Below are 14,882 nucleotides of genomic sequence, written 5' to 3'. Positions count from 1 at the left end.
GAGGCTCAGTAATTCAATTAGGAAAACGGCAATTCATTTTTATTCGACATTGACGAGTTCAAAATAATTGTTGAGTCCTAAAGTACTGACATTGACATCAGTTGAGTTAATACCTACTGAACTAAGGATTTCGATTGGCCCAATCTGGCAAGCGCTTAGAAAAGTAACAGACAACGCGTGAAAACGTCATCTTCTTTCTACCGTGTCGCGATTAAAATTGACACCAAAATAATAAAAGTGCGGATGCCCATAGCCTTTAAACTGAAACACAGCGTAAAAGGTAAAGAAAGAAACCCAAATAAAACATTGCCTGACAGCGCCATAATGTTACCGCCCTGTTCCGAGTTAGCTGCGCCCACAGTGTAATTGAGACGCGCAGAGAAGAACCGTCAGCTGGAGACAGGCGGAGAACTAAGGATGGCAACCAAACAAACACCTCATGACTGGACATTTCTTTCAAAGTAACACTTTTTATAAGCGTTTATTGTCAAGTTACTAATTCTAAATGCTAATTCGTGTATTGTCAACATACTTTTGTTTGGGTAGAACTTAAAATGGACTTTAATTCGGACGGACAGCAACGGACGTGATCGATAAACAGGATAATCGACGTCTCATCGACATTGTTATGAGGGACCGACTGGCGGATTTGAATGTGGCAAGTGATTGATAACAAATCCGATAAAAAAAAAACTGGCTAGCAGCGTACTTGATTATTGAAGACATTTAAAAAAAATAAACGTTTTTTATTTTCCTAGTGACTTTCTCTGTTGTTTATGTTTACTTCTCATGCTTGTGTCTGTCTTGTGTTTATGTGCACTTGTGGTGTTTTAGGGCAGGCATAATGCCAGTGAAGATGGGGGTGTCGCTGTGTCCATGGAGAGAAATGACTTCATGCAAGACTTTTTTCAAAAGGTAACAGTTTAGGGTGGGAAGGGAGGGTTTATATAACGTAACGGGGGTACAAGTGCCTTCAAAGTTTGTTTGTTTGTTCGTTTGTTTATTTAACCATAAGTTCACTTACAAACCAACACGGCACATTCAACAATACAATACATTTAGTGTTGATATAAAAGTACATGACTAGGAACATAAAAAAGAAAGTGCCTTCATAGGCACAGTATAGAAAATCATCATACCCTTACTTTATTTGTCATATAGCCTGAAACCAAATCACATTCCAATTAATTCTTGCCTTTGAAATGTTTTTGTTGCCTTTTCCAAACTTGCCTTTCTACAACTTTATTCTGAGTGTTTGTAAGTCTAAAAACAAGATGAACCAGATTCAAATCTGTTTAAAGATAGTAGAAATTATAGGAGAAATTATATGACCATTCGTATTACAAGAACCTCATGATGCTTGCAAGGAGCATCATTTTGAACTCAAGTCATATATTGAATCCTAAATTTATATCATTAAAGTTTAATGGTCGATTTAGATTCCCAAGTTTTAATAAAGTAAAATTTAAAATCTTTTGTACATCTGACTGTCTTGAAGCTGAATAAAGCCAGTGTACAATAAATTTTTTTTTTTTTTTGTATGTCTTTGTAAGGAGTATATATATCATGCTATTATGCAAGAAAAAATCTAATGCAAGTCTGGCAATAAAGTATTGTGATGAAGGTCTTTTGAAAGCAGAGTGTAATGTGAGTAAAAGATTTTCAGAGGGTATAATGATTTTCTATAGGGACTGTATGCACTTAATTTATTGCTCTGAAAAAAATACTCTAAGGACAGTAATGATACTGATTAATAAAAACAATAACTAATTTATATATATATATATATATATATATATATATATATATATATATATATATATATATATATATATATATATATATATATATATATGTGTGTGTGTGTGTGGTGAGAACATGCATCCGTAGAAGTGTCCATCGAGAAGCCCAGTAATGTGAAACCTTAGCAAAAATACAAATTAAAACTCTGCTTTTACTTTTTTTTTTTTTAGGTTGAAGAGGTCAGACGGGTCATTGAAAAGATCTCCTCCCTAGTGGATGAGGTGAAGAAGAAATATAGTGTGATCCTTTCGGCCCCCAATCCTGATGAGAGTAAGTCACCCTTATGCACCTTTAGTGAAATATGAGCAAGTTTTACAACAGAAACAAGTAAGACCTAGTTTCTGAATGGTCAGGTTAAATAGTTTTGCTTGACAGTGCTCGTTAGCAGGTTTACAGTCACCATTTGACTTGAATTTTTTTTCATTCAAATGCTGAAAACAACTGTTTTTATTCATGGATATTCATATACATCCATACTCTATGTGGAGTGTTTCAATAATCGTCTATAGCAGTGGTTCTCAAACTTTTTTCACCAAGTACCACCTCAGAAAAAATTGGTCTCTCCAAGTACCACCACAATGACCAGTAATAAAATAAAGCAGCGAAGTTGGCCAAATTAAGCAGCTACAGCACTGCACAGTTCAAAAACAAGTCATATTCATATTTATACAATTTTGATAGATTTTGAAATATATGTTGCATGTACATATGACGTATTTGTAAAACTTTTTGAAATCTAAACATTAACTTATATGTAGATTGCTTGGGAACCCGTTTTTCTCAGAGGATGTCAAGCTGACAGAACATTGCTGCACTCTGATAAGAGTTTTATTTATTGAGAAAATTAAGAAGCACTGCAGTGTTTGGGTGTTCTGTGTTTGAGCTAATTAGTCTAACGAAGTTATATTCTGTATAATATGAAGCTGATCAGTTGACTCTTGTCGCGTGACTCGCGATGCGGCATTCTAAAAAGTTAAGATGTTTTCAACTGGGCATGCCAGGCATACAAAAGCGCATTGTGCTGCAGTTCTTACTCATTTTTTCTAGCCTGTGGGTTAAATTTTGATGCTCGTGACCGAGATGTACAGTAATTTTTCAAAATTGTATACATTTTTTTATTTTATTACTCTGTGATTCCTCCGCGTACCACTAGTGGTACACGTACCACATTTTGAGAACCACTGGTCTATAGCATGTGAATGGCATGTGATGGGGTTTTGGTTGCGAATCATCTAATCTAGTTGTGGGCGGTATGACCAAATTCAATTTCATGAGTCATTTTAATATATTGTAACAATATATTTTGTGAAATAATCGTTTAAATAGGTAGTTATTCCTGGAAAATCAACAGAAAGGGCTATGATAAAGGGATGTACAATATTGGATTTTTAGTTGATATTTACAAAGTCCTTTTGGTAGAACTGTTTGATCCTGTTTGTATGTTTTTGAGAAGTGTAATGTCCAGGTTAATGTTGTTGAGTCAGGTTTGAGATTTTTATTCCTCACAAATGTTAGTTTCTTAGGAACACAACTGCTGCTTTATTTCGTGATAGAACTAACTTTTTCTTTAATTTTTATTAGTATAACACAGCCGTCCCTGAATAGACTTCTCATGTGCCAGTACCTGGCTGGAGGCTGCTTGGGAGAGATGTTAAAAAAATAATTAATAGAGCAGATACCGAATTAAGCTCTATAATTCCACAGTCAATAAGTCAATCATTTGTTCATATATTCTTGCCAATATAGCAAACAATGATTTTTTGACATAACCTAATATTTTTTGTGTGTTTTATTTTAGTTTTTCTAGTCGAATGTGAAAATGAAATGTGTTCTGTTTTTGTTTGGTTTAAATGCCTTTGGTCTGTACTTCATTTATATTTCAGTCAAATCACGCTGACCATTTACCTAGGGTTAAAAGTGGGTTTTAGAAGCTCAGAAACAAAGTTTAGTTTAGTGTTGCCCTGGGCTAGTTTAATCAATGTATTGAATCTTTTATTTGAGTTGTAAATTTATCCAAATTACTCTCTCTATTTGAAGGCTTTGTTGTATTACCTAATATATAACAATGCCTTTGAGTCACTCTGCTTTTGTCTTTGTCTGAGCGCACATTCAGGCTTTCCGTCATTCATGGCTCTGTCACGAAGCAAGAAACGTAAAATAAAGAAAATCACACGGCCATGGGCTTCCTCTGCTAAAAACTTCACAGCACATCAGTCTATAATAACGCCTCTGAAAACTGCTATAGAGAAAACTTTTCTTACACACCCCCATGATTTTATGTAGACCCTTTGTAAAGTATTGCCAATTTTTAGTTGGGGAATCTGAATAGTGAAAAACCAGTGACTGAAATGAGCAGAGAATACGTACCCCTTTAAATTTACCACAGGGAGTCAGGTTTGGGCTTGTGAAGAATCATGGTTTCCCCCCTCACATTCTTTGTGTTAAGTGACTGTGTTGGGTTACTTCTGGCTGTTAGTTGCAGGGCATGTATAGGACATGCAGACAGGAATGTAAGCTTGAGATAAAGACATCTGCAAGGGTGTGAGTGCTTCTACTACACACTCTACAACAGACTAAGTGTGACGTTTTTATCTGAGATGTATGACTGTGAATCTTGAAGCTGATAGTAAAATTGAATGATCTGTTTGAGGATTGTGCTAATGGATGTGTAATATTTCTCTGCAGTCAGTTTTCCATATACATGTCTGAATTTTATATCCTCACATAAAACACATCAGTCTTTTTCTAGTGTGGTTATCTGTAATCATAGAAACACATTAACTTTGATAGCCGATGGTTTTTGTAATCTGTCATGTGAGTTTTATATCAAGCAAACATCAGTGTCTAGGAATATCAAGAAGATGCCTGTATGTAATTTTAAACTGTTGAATAAATTATTTTATATAAATGATATAACTGATTATTTATGAAGAGTTAAGATACAAGATTCTGTCTGAAATGTTGTTTATGTTCAGTTTAAGGCAATGAAAAAAAAACTATTCATCACTGTAACATTGGAATTATTGAATCTACACGCAGGAGTCTGAGGAAAGAATTTTATTATTTCTTTCATATTAGAAGGAAATTTCACATGGCACTGACAAAGGCTTTTCTATCTAAGCTCTTCATATGTAATTTGAATAGGTTAAAATACATTAAAGCTGCTTACTGATATTTCTGAATTTATTCAATTAATGTTTATTTGTATAGCGCTTTTATTACGTAGATTGTGTCAGCAGCTTAAATTAGAAGTTCTAGTAAATTGAAAATGTCAGTCCAGTTTTCAGAGTTAAAGTTCAGTTCAGTGGTTTAATTTTCACTGCTTAAAGTCCAAACACTGAAGAGCAAATCCATCGATGCGCAGCTCCAAGTCCCAAACAAGCAAGCCAGTGGCGACAATGGTGAGGAAAAAAAGTTCACCAATTGATGAAAATGAAGGAAGAAAACCTTGAGAGAAAGCAGGCTTAGCTGAGCACGACCATTTCTCCTCTGGCCAAACCTCTTGTGCAGAGCTGCAGTCTAGATGCCGGAGGCTGGAGAACACTGGATGTCCATCGTGGAGAAGCTGCAGGTGTGAGTAGGTCACTGGCGGGTGTTCAGGCTGGCCCACGGGATCAATGCGGAGACTCGTCTGTCACGGGCCTTTTAGGAATCAGTCTCATGCTCTCCGCTCCTCCTTGACCATCAGCTCAGGATACGGCCTGGTTCAGGATTATGGATGCCTTTAAAAGTCCTCTGGTTGGCATGATCTTATCACATCTCTTGGATCGCATCAGTGGCACTGCACAATCTCTAGAGGCCTCGGGATGAGTATCCCCAGGTAGAAATAGAGTACAAAAAAAATAATTTATTGACGTGCTCACCAATGTTTTACCTAATACAGAAAATGAAGTAAAAACAGTACATGTGAAAATATATGTGTACATGATGGCAAAGCTAACTTACTCAACTTTCCTGTGTTACACAGTCAGCAATTTAATAAATATTGCCCCACAATGCAATAAATCAGCATGTTAGAATTTAGTATAACATGCTGATTTGCTGCTCATGAAACATTTTTTTTTTCTTATGAATGTTGATAACACTTGTGCTGTTGAGTATTTTTTGTGGAAATTGGGAGTTTTATTTTTTATTATTAGTTTGAAATCTTTTGTAACAAATTCCTATAACTCTTGATTGATTTAACGGATCCTTGCTGATCAATATGATTTTGCTTTCAGAAACAAAAGAAGAACTAGAACAACTCACGGTGGAAATCAAAAAACATGCCAACTATGTACAGAAAAGCCTCAAATGTGAGTAGATTTAAAATTTGGAGTTTTGTTGCGTTTGGAAAAAGAAATGTGAAAGAAATCATCTGTTGTTGTTGTTAGCAATGCACCAGAGTCTGCCTTCAGATGAGCAGGTCAATCAAGCCTCAGTGGATGCACGCATTCAAAAAACACAGGTAATCATCTCTGCCTCAATTTTTTTCATGTACAGCCATACTTTCATGCCAAATTGGTTAATTGTGCTTCTTTTCTATTTCAGTATACTAATTTATCGCATAAATTTGTGGAAGTAATGACGCAATACAATGAAGCTCAAGTGTCCTTCAGAGAGAAAAGTAAAAGCAGGATTCAGAGACAGCTGGAAATCAGTAAGTCTTACAGTACATGTGTAACTTTGTTTTAGCGTTTTCAAGCACATTTAACCATGGTTTAATTAACTAGACCAGCGGCAAACTAAAGGGGTAAGGGAGTGCTTAAGGACAGATATATGAGAATTAATGGAGAAAAAGCATTCAAAAATAAATAACCAAACATTTTATTAAGATGAACAAACATGAGTATAAAGAAACAAGTTTGAAAAATTATAAAACATAATTGTAACATTATAAATAGAGTATTAAATATATTCAAATATTGTATTAATTAAATATTAATAATACTAAGTAATTAATCAGATGTAATTAAAGTTAGATGAAAATATTTGTGTTTATTGCATAAAAAGACTGACATTCAGTCTGAGATTTTTCAAATGTGTCACTATTTGTTGATATTGCATATATAGTGTATTTAATTGTTCCTCGATTTTTAAATTTTAGATTGCCTTGGTCATCGTCTAAAGCTTAATTAAAGATACTATAATTTAGGTAATAATAGTTATCAACTATCTTTGATAATCTAATCTAAAATAATTATTTTAAAATAATAGTTGTATATTGAGGGGTGACAGTGACATGGTAGTACAATTGCCTCAGCAAGAAGGTCGTTGGTTCGAGACTCAGCTGGGTCTGTTGCCGTTTCTGTGTGTATGCAGAAATAAATACCTATTATTATAGGATAATGAGATTTATTTGTTAGGATGATGTGATGTTGAATATAATGCCCATGTAGCGTTTTAATTGTTTTATTTAGTATTAAGGTTTTATTTTGTTTTATTTGGGCAAAACTTTATTTCCAGTAACAACAACAAATTTATGCCATATATTTGTCCCCTTCCACCTTATCACCTGACATGCTGTGGTTAAAATGTAATTTGAGAAATTTGTGGTCAGACGTGTAGTGCAGGCCTCTGGAGGAAATGTTCTCTGTGTGCATGAATTAGTCCCCGTGTGAGTGGATTAATGAGGGACTTTCTTTGCTTTGCGACACATGAAACGGCATGGTTTGTCACCGGAGACTGTAAGGCAGGTGTTACCTAGACAGCAGAGCTCCAGAGAGATCCTGCTTTACCTGTGTGCAGCAGGCCAGAAACACAGAGTGATGTGATAGGATAGTGAGTCACCAGTCACGTGAACAATATTTGCATAAAGACTCCTGTAAATATTGTATGTTTTGTTAGGGGATTTTATCATGATGATTAATTTATGTGTTGTGTTATTTGAAGTTATGTGATCCAACAGTTGTGGCAATTTAAATAAAATTATAATTTTTAGAATCCAACTGTTGTGGAACAAATACTGAAAATTCATGCTCTTTTAAAAGTAGCGGTATTTGCTAAAAATGTAGTACAGGTAAAAGTATTTATTCTAAATACTACTCAAAGTACAACTTATAAAGTAGTCCTTTATTCTGAACTAGGACATTCAAAACATACAAAGTTGTAAAATTCACAAAAAGGTTTGTCATGTAGGTTTATTAAGCATCTTTTATTTGACTGTATACTCAAAAAAAAAAAAAAAAAAAAAAAAAAAAACAATGCTGGGTTGTGACGACCCAATTTTGGACTTGTCCATATTTGATCCAACGTTGTGTTATGACAACCCAGCAACAACCTTTATATTTTTAGTAAACCAAAATTTAGTTGTGGAGTAAAAATGATCTAGTTTTAATTTTAGTTGTAATAAATGTAATTCTCATCATGAATATAGATATACTGTACAAGCTGATATAGTGTTAAGGAAGAAATGCGTCACAGTGATCGACAATTTTGGAGATTCAGATGTACTGTAGTCAGATCTGGCTTGCTGGCCTGCTACAAACAAGAGCTGGATTAAACAAATAGTTCGCACAAAAATGAAAATGTAGTCACCCTCATGTGGTTCTAAAGCTTTGTGTTTTATTCTGTTGAATACAAAATAAGTTATTTTGAAGAAGCTTAAAACCATTAACACACACACACATATATATATATATATATATAAATATATATAAATAAATGTGTGTGTATATATATATATATATATATATATATATATATATATATATATATATATATATATATATATATGTATATATATATATATGTATATATATATATATGTATATATATATATATATGTATATATATATATATATATATATATATATATATATATATGTATATATATATATATGTATATATATATATATATATATATATATATATATATATATATAATAAGGATTTCAATGGTTACAGGTTCTTTTCTTTTCAATAGAAGAAACAAAGTCAGCTTTGAAACAAGTGAAGGAAGAGTAAATGCTGAATAAATGTCATTTTGGGGTGAACTGTCTCTTTAATTTTTAAAATATTGAAATATAACTTTTTGTTTGTGTTTTTAAGTGTCTGAATATGAACATTAGTCACTGCTTAGGGGTCATAATAAATGAGTGTTTGTGTTTTCCAGTGGCCCTTACATCAATAGTTTCAGCCATTCTATTGTTCCCTCTCATTTTCCCAGCTGAATCAATATAGTCCCCAAGGGATACTTAGCATGGCCACATACAAGCTCATGGTACACACATACACTGTTCCATGACACAAAGCCAAACGATTATACAAATGGACTAGACCATTAGCAGTCACTGGTCTCCGCTTCCTGTTTACCATTGTCAAATTCACAAACAAGCAGCCATTTATCAAACAAATAATGACCTGAACTTTGAGAAGAGTTGTTTGTCTGATATAATATGCTCTAAATCTTGTAGCTGGAAAAATCACAACAAATGAGGAACTGGAGGAGATGCTGGAGACTGGAAACCCTTCCATTTTCACTTCTGATGTAAGTTTGCTTTACAGAATAATCATCATAGCTTTATTGTATTATTAAAATACTGAAGCTCTCGCACAAAGCCAGTTTCTATTGGCTTCTCCGTTTAGTTTGACCTTTAGCTAACTCGACATGAAAGGAACTCGTTGTCAATAATTATGTAGAGTTAGCGCCCTCTCGTGGTTACAGTCTCTAATTTTTGTAATAAAGAGAGCAAATAATGTTCATTTTAGTAAATAAGATTGCACACAAACAATTATTCTAACATTATTATATCGTCAAATTGTTTTTAATGCAAATTATTATATTTTGTAGTAGACAATGAGAAATCCTCAACACTGTTACATTGCAATCAGACAACATTTAAAGGGATGGTTCACCCAAGAAATGAAAGTTTACTCACTACTGTATTTATTCAGCCTCAATCTTTATGAACCCTTATGAATTTGTTCTGTTGGACACAAAGAAAGATATTTTGAAGAATGCTGAAAACTAGTTCCCACTGAGTTTCATAGGAAATTTATTCTGGATGTCAACACGGGTTTCTTCAAAATATCTAAGTATCTTTTTTGTGCTCAACAAATGAAAGAAAGTCAAACAGGTTTGGAACAAGTAGAGGATGAGTAAATAATGAAAGAATTTACATTTTTCAGTTAGCTATCCTTACAATGTAAGCTTGGAGTCACTATTTTTTTTGTTGTTGCTGTTATTAATAAACAGTGTTCAGCATAACTGAGTACAGCCCATTTTGAAAATTAATACTTTTATCTGTTTCTTAGTGAATAAATCAGAACTTTAAAAAAGAAAACACTATAAAAATATCAGAAAGTAGTTATGATGATACCCTATTGCTCTAAACATTATTATTGTAATTGAATATCATGTCATTAATCAACTTTATTTTTATATAGCACCTTTAAAAGTAGCATCTTCAGGCACTTTACAAATATTTAACAGGTTCAGCAGTAAAATATGCATACAAGGATGAATAAAGTAATTATAAAAAAAGCATAAAATAATAATAATAGATCTAAAAATCTAATAAAAATAAATAAAAATCTAATAATTAAAGAGGCGATGCAGTGGCACAGTAGGTAGTGTGGTCGCCTCACAACAAGAAGGTCGCTGATTCGAGACTCTGCTGGGTCAGTTGGCGTTTCTGTGTGGAGTTTGCATGTTCTTCCTGCGTTTGTGTGGGTTTATTCTGGCTGCTCTGGTTTTCCCCACAGTCCAAAGACATGTGGTACAGGTGAATTATGTTGGCTAAGTTGTCCATAATGTATGTGTGTGTGTGTGTGTGTAAGACGAAAAGAAAATGAACGTATGAATAATAGAAGACTATAGTTGTTCATTTGTCCTCTTGCTTAATAACTAAAGTATACAATAATAAAATTGTCACTGTATTGTTGCTGTATTGTCACAAGTTCTTAGAAGCTGATATTAAAAGGAGTCTTGTATTTTCAGATCATCTCTGACTCTCAGATAACTCGTCAGGCCCTTAATGAAATCGAATCTAGACATCAGGATATCCTGCGTCTGGAATCCAGCATCAAAGAGCTTCATGACATGTTTGTGGACATGGCCATGCTTGTTGAAACCCAGGTACTTTTAATTGTTACAGCATTGATGAATTAAAGGGGTTACAGAATGTGTAGTACACTGATGTATGTCGTATCAGGGTGAGATGATTGACAACATTGAAAAGAACGTCCACAATGCTGTCGAATACGTCGGCCAGGCTAAAGTGGAGACAAAGAAAGCTGTGAGGTACCAGACAAGAGCCCGCAGGGTAAGAGGAAAAGCAAACCAACTACTATATATACCGTTGAAGTCAAAATTAAAAGCCCTCCTGTAATTTTTCTTTTTCAAATATTTCCCAAATGAGGTTTAAGAGAGTAAGGAGTCTTTCACAGTATTTCCTATAATATTTTTTTTCTTCTGGAGAAAGTCCTACTTGTTTTATTTTGGCTAAAATAAAAGCAGTTTTTAGTTTTTTAAAAAACATTTTAAGGTCAATATTATTAGCCCCTATTAAAAGCAATATTTTTTTCATTGTCTACAGCATAAACCACTGTTATACAATGACTTGCTAAATACTCTTACTTGCTTAGTTAACCCTTTAAAGTGCCCTTTAAGCTGTATGCTAGTATCTTGAATCATATGTAGTAAAATATTATGTACTGTCATTATGGCAAAGACAAAAGAAATCAGTTATTAGAAATTAGTTATTAACCATGTTGAGAATTGTATTGATAATTTTCTTTCCGTTAAACAGAAATTAGGGAAAAATATACAGGGGGCTAATAGTTCTGGACTTTAGCTGTATGCAAGCATATCAGCATGAGCTTTCTATATATCACATCTTCATAAATACTAATAAGGCATTCCTTAAAGGGATAGCTCACCCAAAAAAGAAAATTGGCGTCATTTACACAGTTCACTTCTTTCAAACGTTTGATTTCTATCTTCTATTGAACACAAAGGAAGAAATTTTAAAGAAAGCTAAAAACCCTTGACTTCCATGTTTGTTTTTCCTTCAATGTAAATCAATGAATACAGGTTTTCAACTTCCTTCAAAATACATGTTACGGTTTAATAAGGTGTAGAGAGAGAGAAAACGTAACATTTAGAAAATTATATTATAAATATTAAGTTTATTCCTCTGTAAGGAAAAATGATAGCACCAACAAAAGGGCATGTATGAGATTTGAACAGTGCATTTGAAAATGAATAGAAGCAATTACAGAAATATTACCAGCCCAAAAGTTACAGGGAATTAGAGTGACACCAAAGCAAAGAACTAAACAAAACCAACAGCCACTTAACCTATTTTTTTTTCCACTAAAAGGAATGATAAACTTTTAACCATATTGGATTTACAGATTTTTGGACTAGCTCAGAGACCAGAAGAATCAAATCGTAATACAAAAAAAAAAAAATAACATGAGCGTACACAACACAAACCCACACACAGCACTAAACAAACAAGGCGTGCTGGTCAAATGTAAAGTCAGAGGAACAAAACCTGATTGGTCCACAAGGAAACCCCCCTAATGAGGAGTGACAGGCTCGGGATCCAATCAGCAAATAGTTGTGGAGGCAAAGAAAAGCGAAACAAAAGGTTATAGGGTGAGACAAAGAGCTAATGACAAACTTTCACGGACCGTAACAGTATCTTTCTGTGTGTTCAAAATAAGGTTTAAAACCACTTGAGAGTAAGTTAATAGTAAGTAAAATTTAAATTTTGGGTGAACTATACCTTTAAGTCTACTACAGCTGAAGAATACTCTATAGTTCAGTTGTACTTTTAATGCCACCAAATACTTGCATAAATTTGTCTTCTTTTTTATCTTGTACAGAAACACATCATTCTTGCTCTTATTGTTCTGGTCGTGGTTGCTGTGGTCGCACTAATCATTGGTTTATCTGTTGGCCTGTCTGGTAAAACCAGTACTAACACCGCCGCCGCCAGTTCTAATGCAGCCAATCCTGTTTAAGCATGCTTTCTGAGGTAACACCCAGTAACCAATCACTAACAATCTCATCTATTTTCAATTCTCCTTTATTAAAAACCAGCTTCAGTCTTGTCCACATTTGTTAGAAGACAGTTCATTTACTTCAAACAAATAGCAATATAACTAAAGATTGATTCTTTCCAATTAAAACAGGCACATTTTAATTGGCTTCAAACTGATATCTGTTTTTTTGTTTGTTTATATATCTATTATAGAAATGGGTCTATGGTGCCATTTGTGGAGCCGTGTGTATCATCATTCTTCTCCTAATCATCATCACTGCAGTTTATGTTGATTAGTCACCTACAATGAAACCATCTTCCTTTTGACCTTACTGGGAGAAAAATTAGTTTGTTTGCATTTACAAAAGCATTTAAAAATTTGTAATTAAAATATGTTTACAAATTGTTAGTTTTATCAAACAAACAAACAAACAAACAATAAATACGTTTCTGTATTTGTTTATTAATAATTTAGTTTTATTTATTTTCCTGTACTTATATTTGTCAGTTTTTTTTTTTTTTTTGTGAAATGTATTACCAGTTAGGGTGAGTAAACATTATTATTATTATTATTATTATTATTATTATTATTATTGTTGTTGTTGTTGTTGTTGTTGTTGTTATTGATATTATTATTATTATTATTATTATTGTAGTAGTTGTTGTTATTGTTATTATTGATATTATTATTATTATTATTATTATTATTATTATTATTATTATTATTAATAATATTTATATTATTATACTAGGCCTATGGAATCCACAACAATTTTAAATAACCACTGCTAAACACACTGAAACATAGAATTTCCCTTTTTTTTTTTTTTTTTTTACAAATTCTAGACTACCACAAGTATATTGTAATAATATATTAGGGATTTTTCCAATAATTATATTAGTGAAATGCCATTTTTGTAGCCGTGTGCATCATCGTTCTTCTAATCATCATCACTACGTCAATTAATCACCTACAATGAACCCATCTTCCCTTTGACTTTACTGAGGGAACAATTTTTATTCTGACTGAAAGTTAAGATGTTATCCTGCAGACAAATCTTTCTTCATTACCAGTGAATTGTGTAGAAGATGGCACTCGTATTTAGTCAAAGACTTTTCTCTTTGGCTTTTGTGCTTTGCCATTTCTTTATAACAAGCAGAGGTAATTTTCTTTTTTGTTTAATGCTGGTAAGTAGATTGTGTACAAGTAATGTCTGCAATATTACAATATGGTATTTGGTTACTTTTGTGCCTTGGGAGATCTGACTGATCGTGTGGAATTAAATGCAATCCAGCGAAGTGCACTTAAGATGTTAAAAAGAAGATATTTTATAGCAATGATATATGAGTCACTAGTTCAATGTGGTTTGTTTCAGATTGCTCACAGTGGTTCCCCACAATATGATGTCAGGTTTATGAACAATGTTACAGAACTTGTTTTAATTGATGAATGTCTTTTTTTTTGTCTCTGATTGTCTGAAAGGAATGTAACTGTATTGTTAAATGCTCACAGTGTGTATTGCTAAATAAATGTTCAAGATTATATGTATTCTTTATCCCTAACATTTGTTTCACTGAAATGTTGCATTATTTGACTGTAAAGCTGCATGTGCTTTATATTGATACAAAACAAATATATTTCAAGTAAATGCTGTTTTTTTGTTTCAGAAATTTAATTAGAAATCTTTTTTTTTTTTTGTGAAAAGGGAATAATAGTCCTATATTTTGACATGCTGAGCATAAAATCACATTAAAATATAAAGAAATTATTTTTAAAAATCATCCTAAGACAGGGCTGTCCAAACTCGGTCCTGGAGAACCGGTGTCCTGGAGAGTTTAGCTCCAACCCTAATCAGACACTCCTGAACTGGCTAATCAAGCTCTTTCTAGATACGTCCTGGCAGGTGTGTTGAAGCAAGTTGAAGCTAAACTCTGCAGGACAGCGACCCTCTAGGACTGAGTTTAGACACCCCTGTTGTAAGAATTTTGAGTGTATATTCTATGTCAGGGGTGGCCAACCCTGTTCCTGGTGAGCCATTTTCCTGCAGAATTCAGTTGCAACCCATATCCAACACACTTGCCTGTAATTATCACGTGCTGTTCAGG

General features: G+C 33.3%; 1 protein-coding gene across 3 annotated transcripts; it reads left to right on the top strand.

Moving 5' to 3' along the window:
* Nucleotides 1-391: 391 nt before the first annotated feature.
* stx2b (syntaxin 2b) lies at nucleotides 392-13,241 on the top strand. 3 transcript variants are annotated; one of them, XM_003199129.7, is made up of 12 exons: nucleotides 392-461; nucleotides 547-658; nucleotides 835-915; nucleotides 1,974-2,073; nucleotides 6,024-6,098; nucleotides 6,177-6,250; nucleotides 6,334-6,442; nucleotides 9,198-9,271; nucleotides 10,724-10,861; nucleotides 10,938-11,048; nucleotides 12,619-12,770; nucleotides 12,990-13,241. In XM_003199129.7, the coding sequence occupies exons 2-11, from the start codon at nucleotides 629-631 to the stop codon at nucleotides 12,754-12,756; spliced, it is 930 nt and encodes a 309-aa protein (XP_003199177.1). In that variant the 5' UTR covers nucleotides 392-461; nucleotides 547-628; the 3' UTR covers nucleotides 12,757-12,770; nucleotides 12,990-13,241. The 3 variants fall into 3 exon arrangements, 2 of the variants coding, with proteins under 2 accessions (XP_003199177.1, XP_005167314.1); XR_012384728.1 differs by lacking the exon at nucleotides 9,198-9,271; XM_005167257.6 differs by lacking the exon at nucleotides 12,619-12,770.
* The last annotated feature ends 1,641 nt before the right edge of the window (nucleotides 13,242-14,882 follow it).

The sequence above is a fragment of the Danio rerio genome, chromosome 8 (assembly GCF_049306965.1).
Source record: "Danio rerio strain Tuebingen ecotype United States chromosome 8, GRCz12tu, whole genome shotgun sequence".
NCBI classification, from domain to species: domain Eukaryota; kingdom Metazoa; phylum Chordata; class Actinopteri; order Cypriniformes; family Danionidae; genus Danio; species Danio rerio.
This window is presented reverse-complemented; position numbering and strand designations above follow the sequence as displayed.

Bases quoted from the DNA above. Each gene is read 5' to 3' on its own strand.
- stx2b (XM_003199129.7), top strand. From the start codon at position 629: ATGAGGGACCGACTGGCGGATTTGAATGTG. The intron at 9,272-10,723 runs GTAAGTTTGCTT...TTGTATTTTCAG, and splicing joins CTTCCATTTTCACTTCTGAT to ATCATCTCTGACTCTCAGAT. The intron at 11,049-12,618 runs GTAAGAGGAAAA...TATCTTGTACAG, and splicing joins ACCAGACAAGAGCCCGCAGG to AAACACATCATTCTTGCTCT.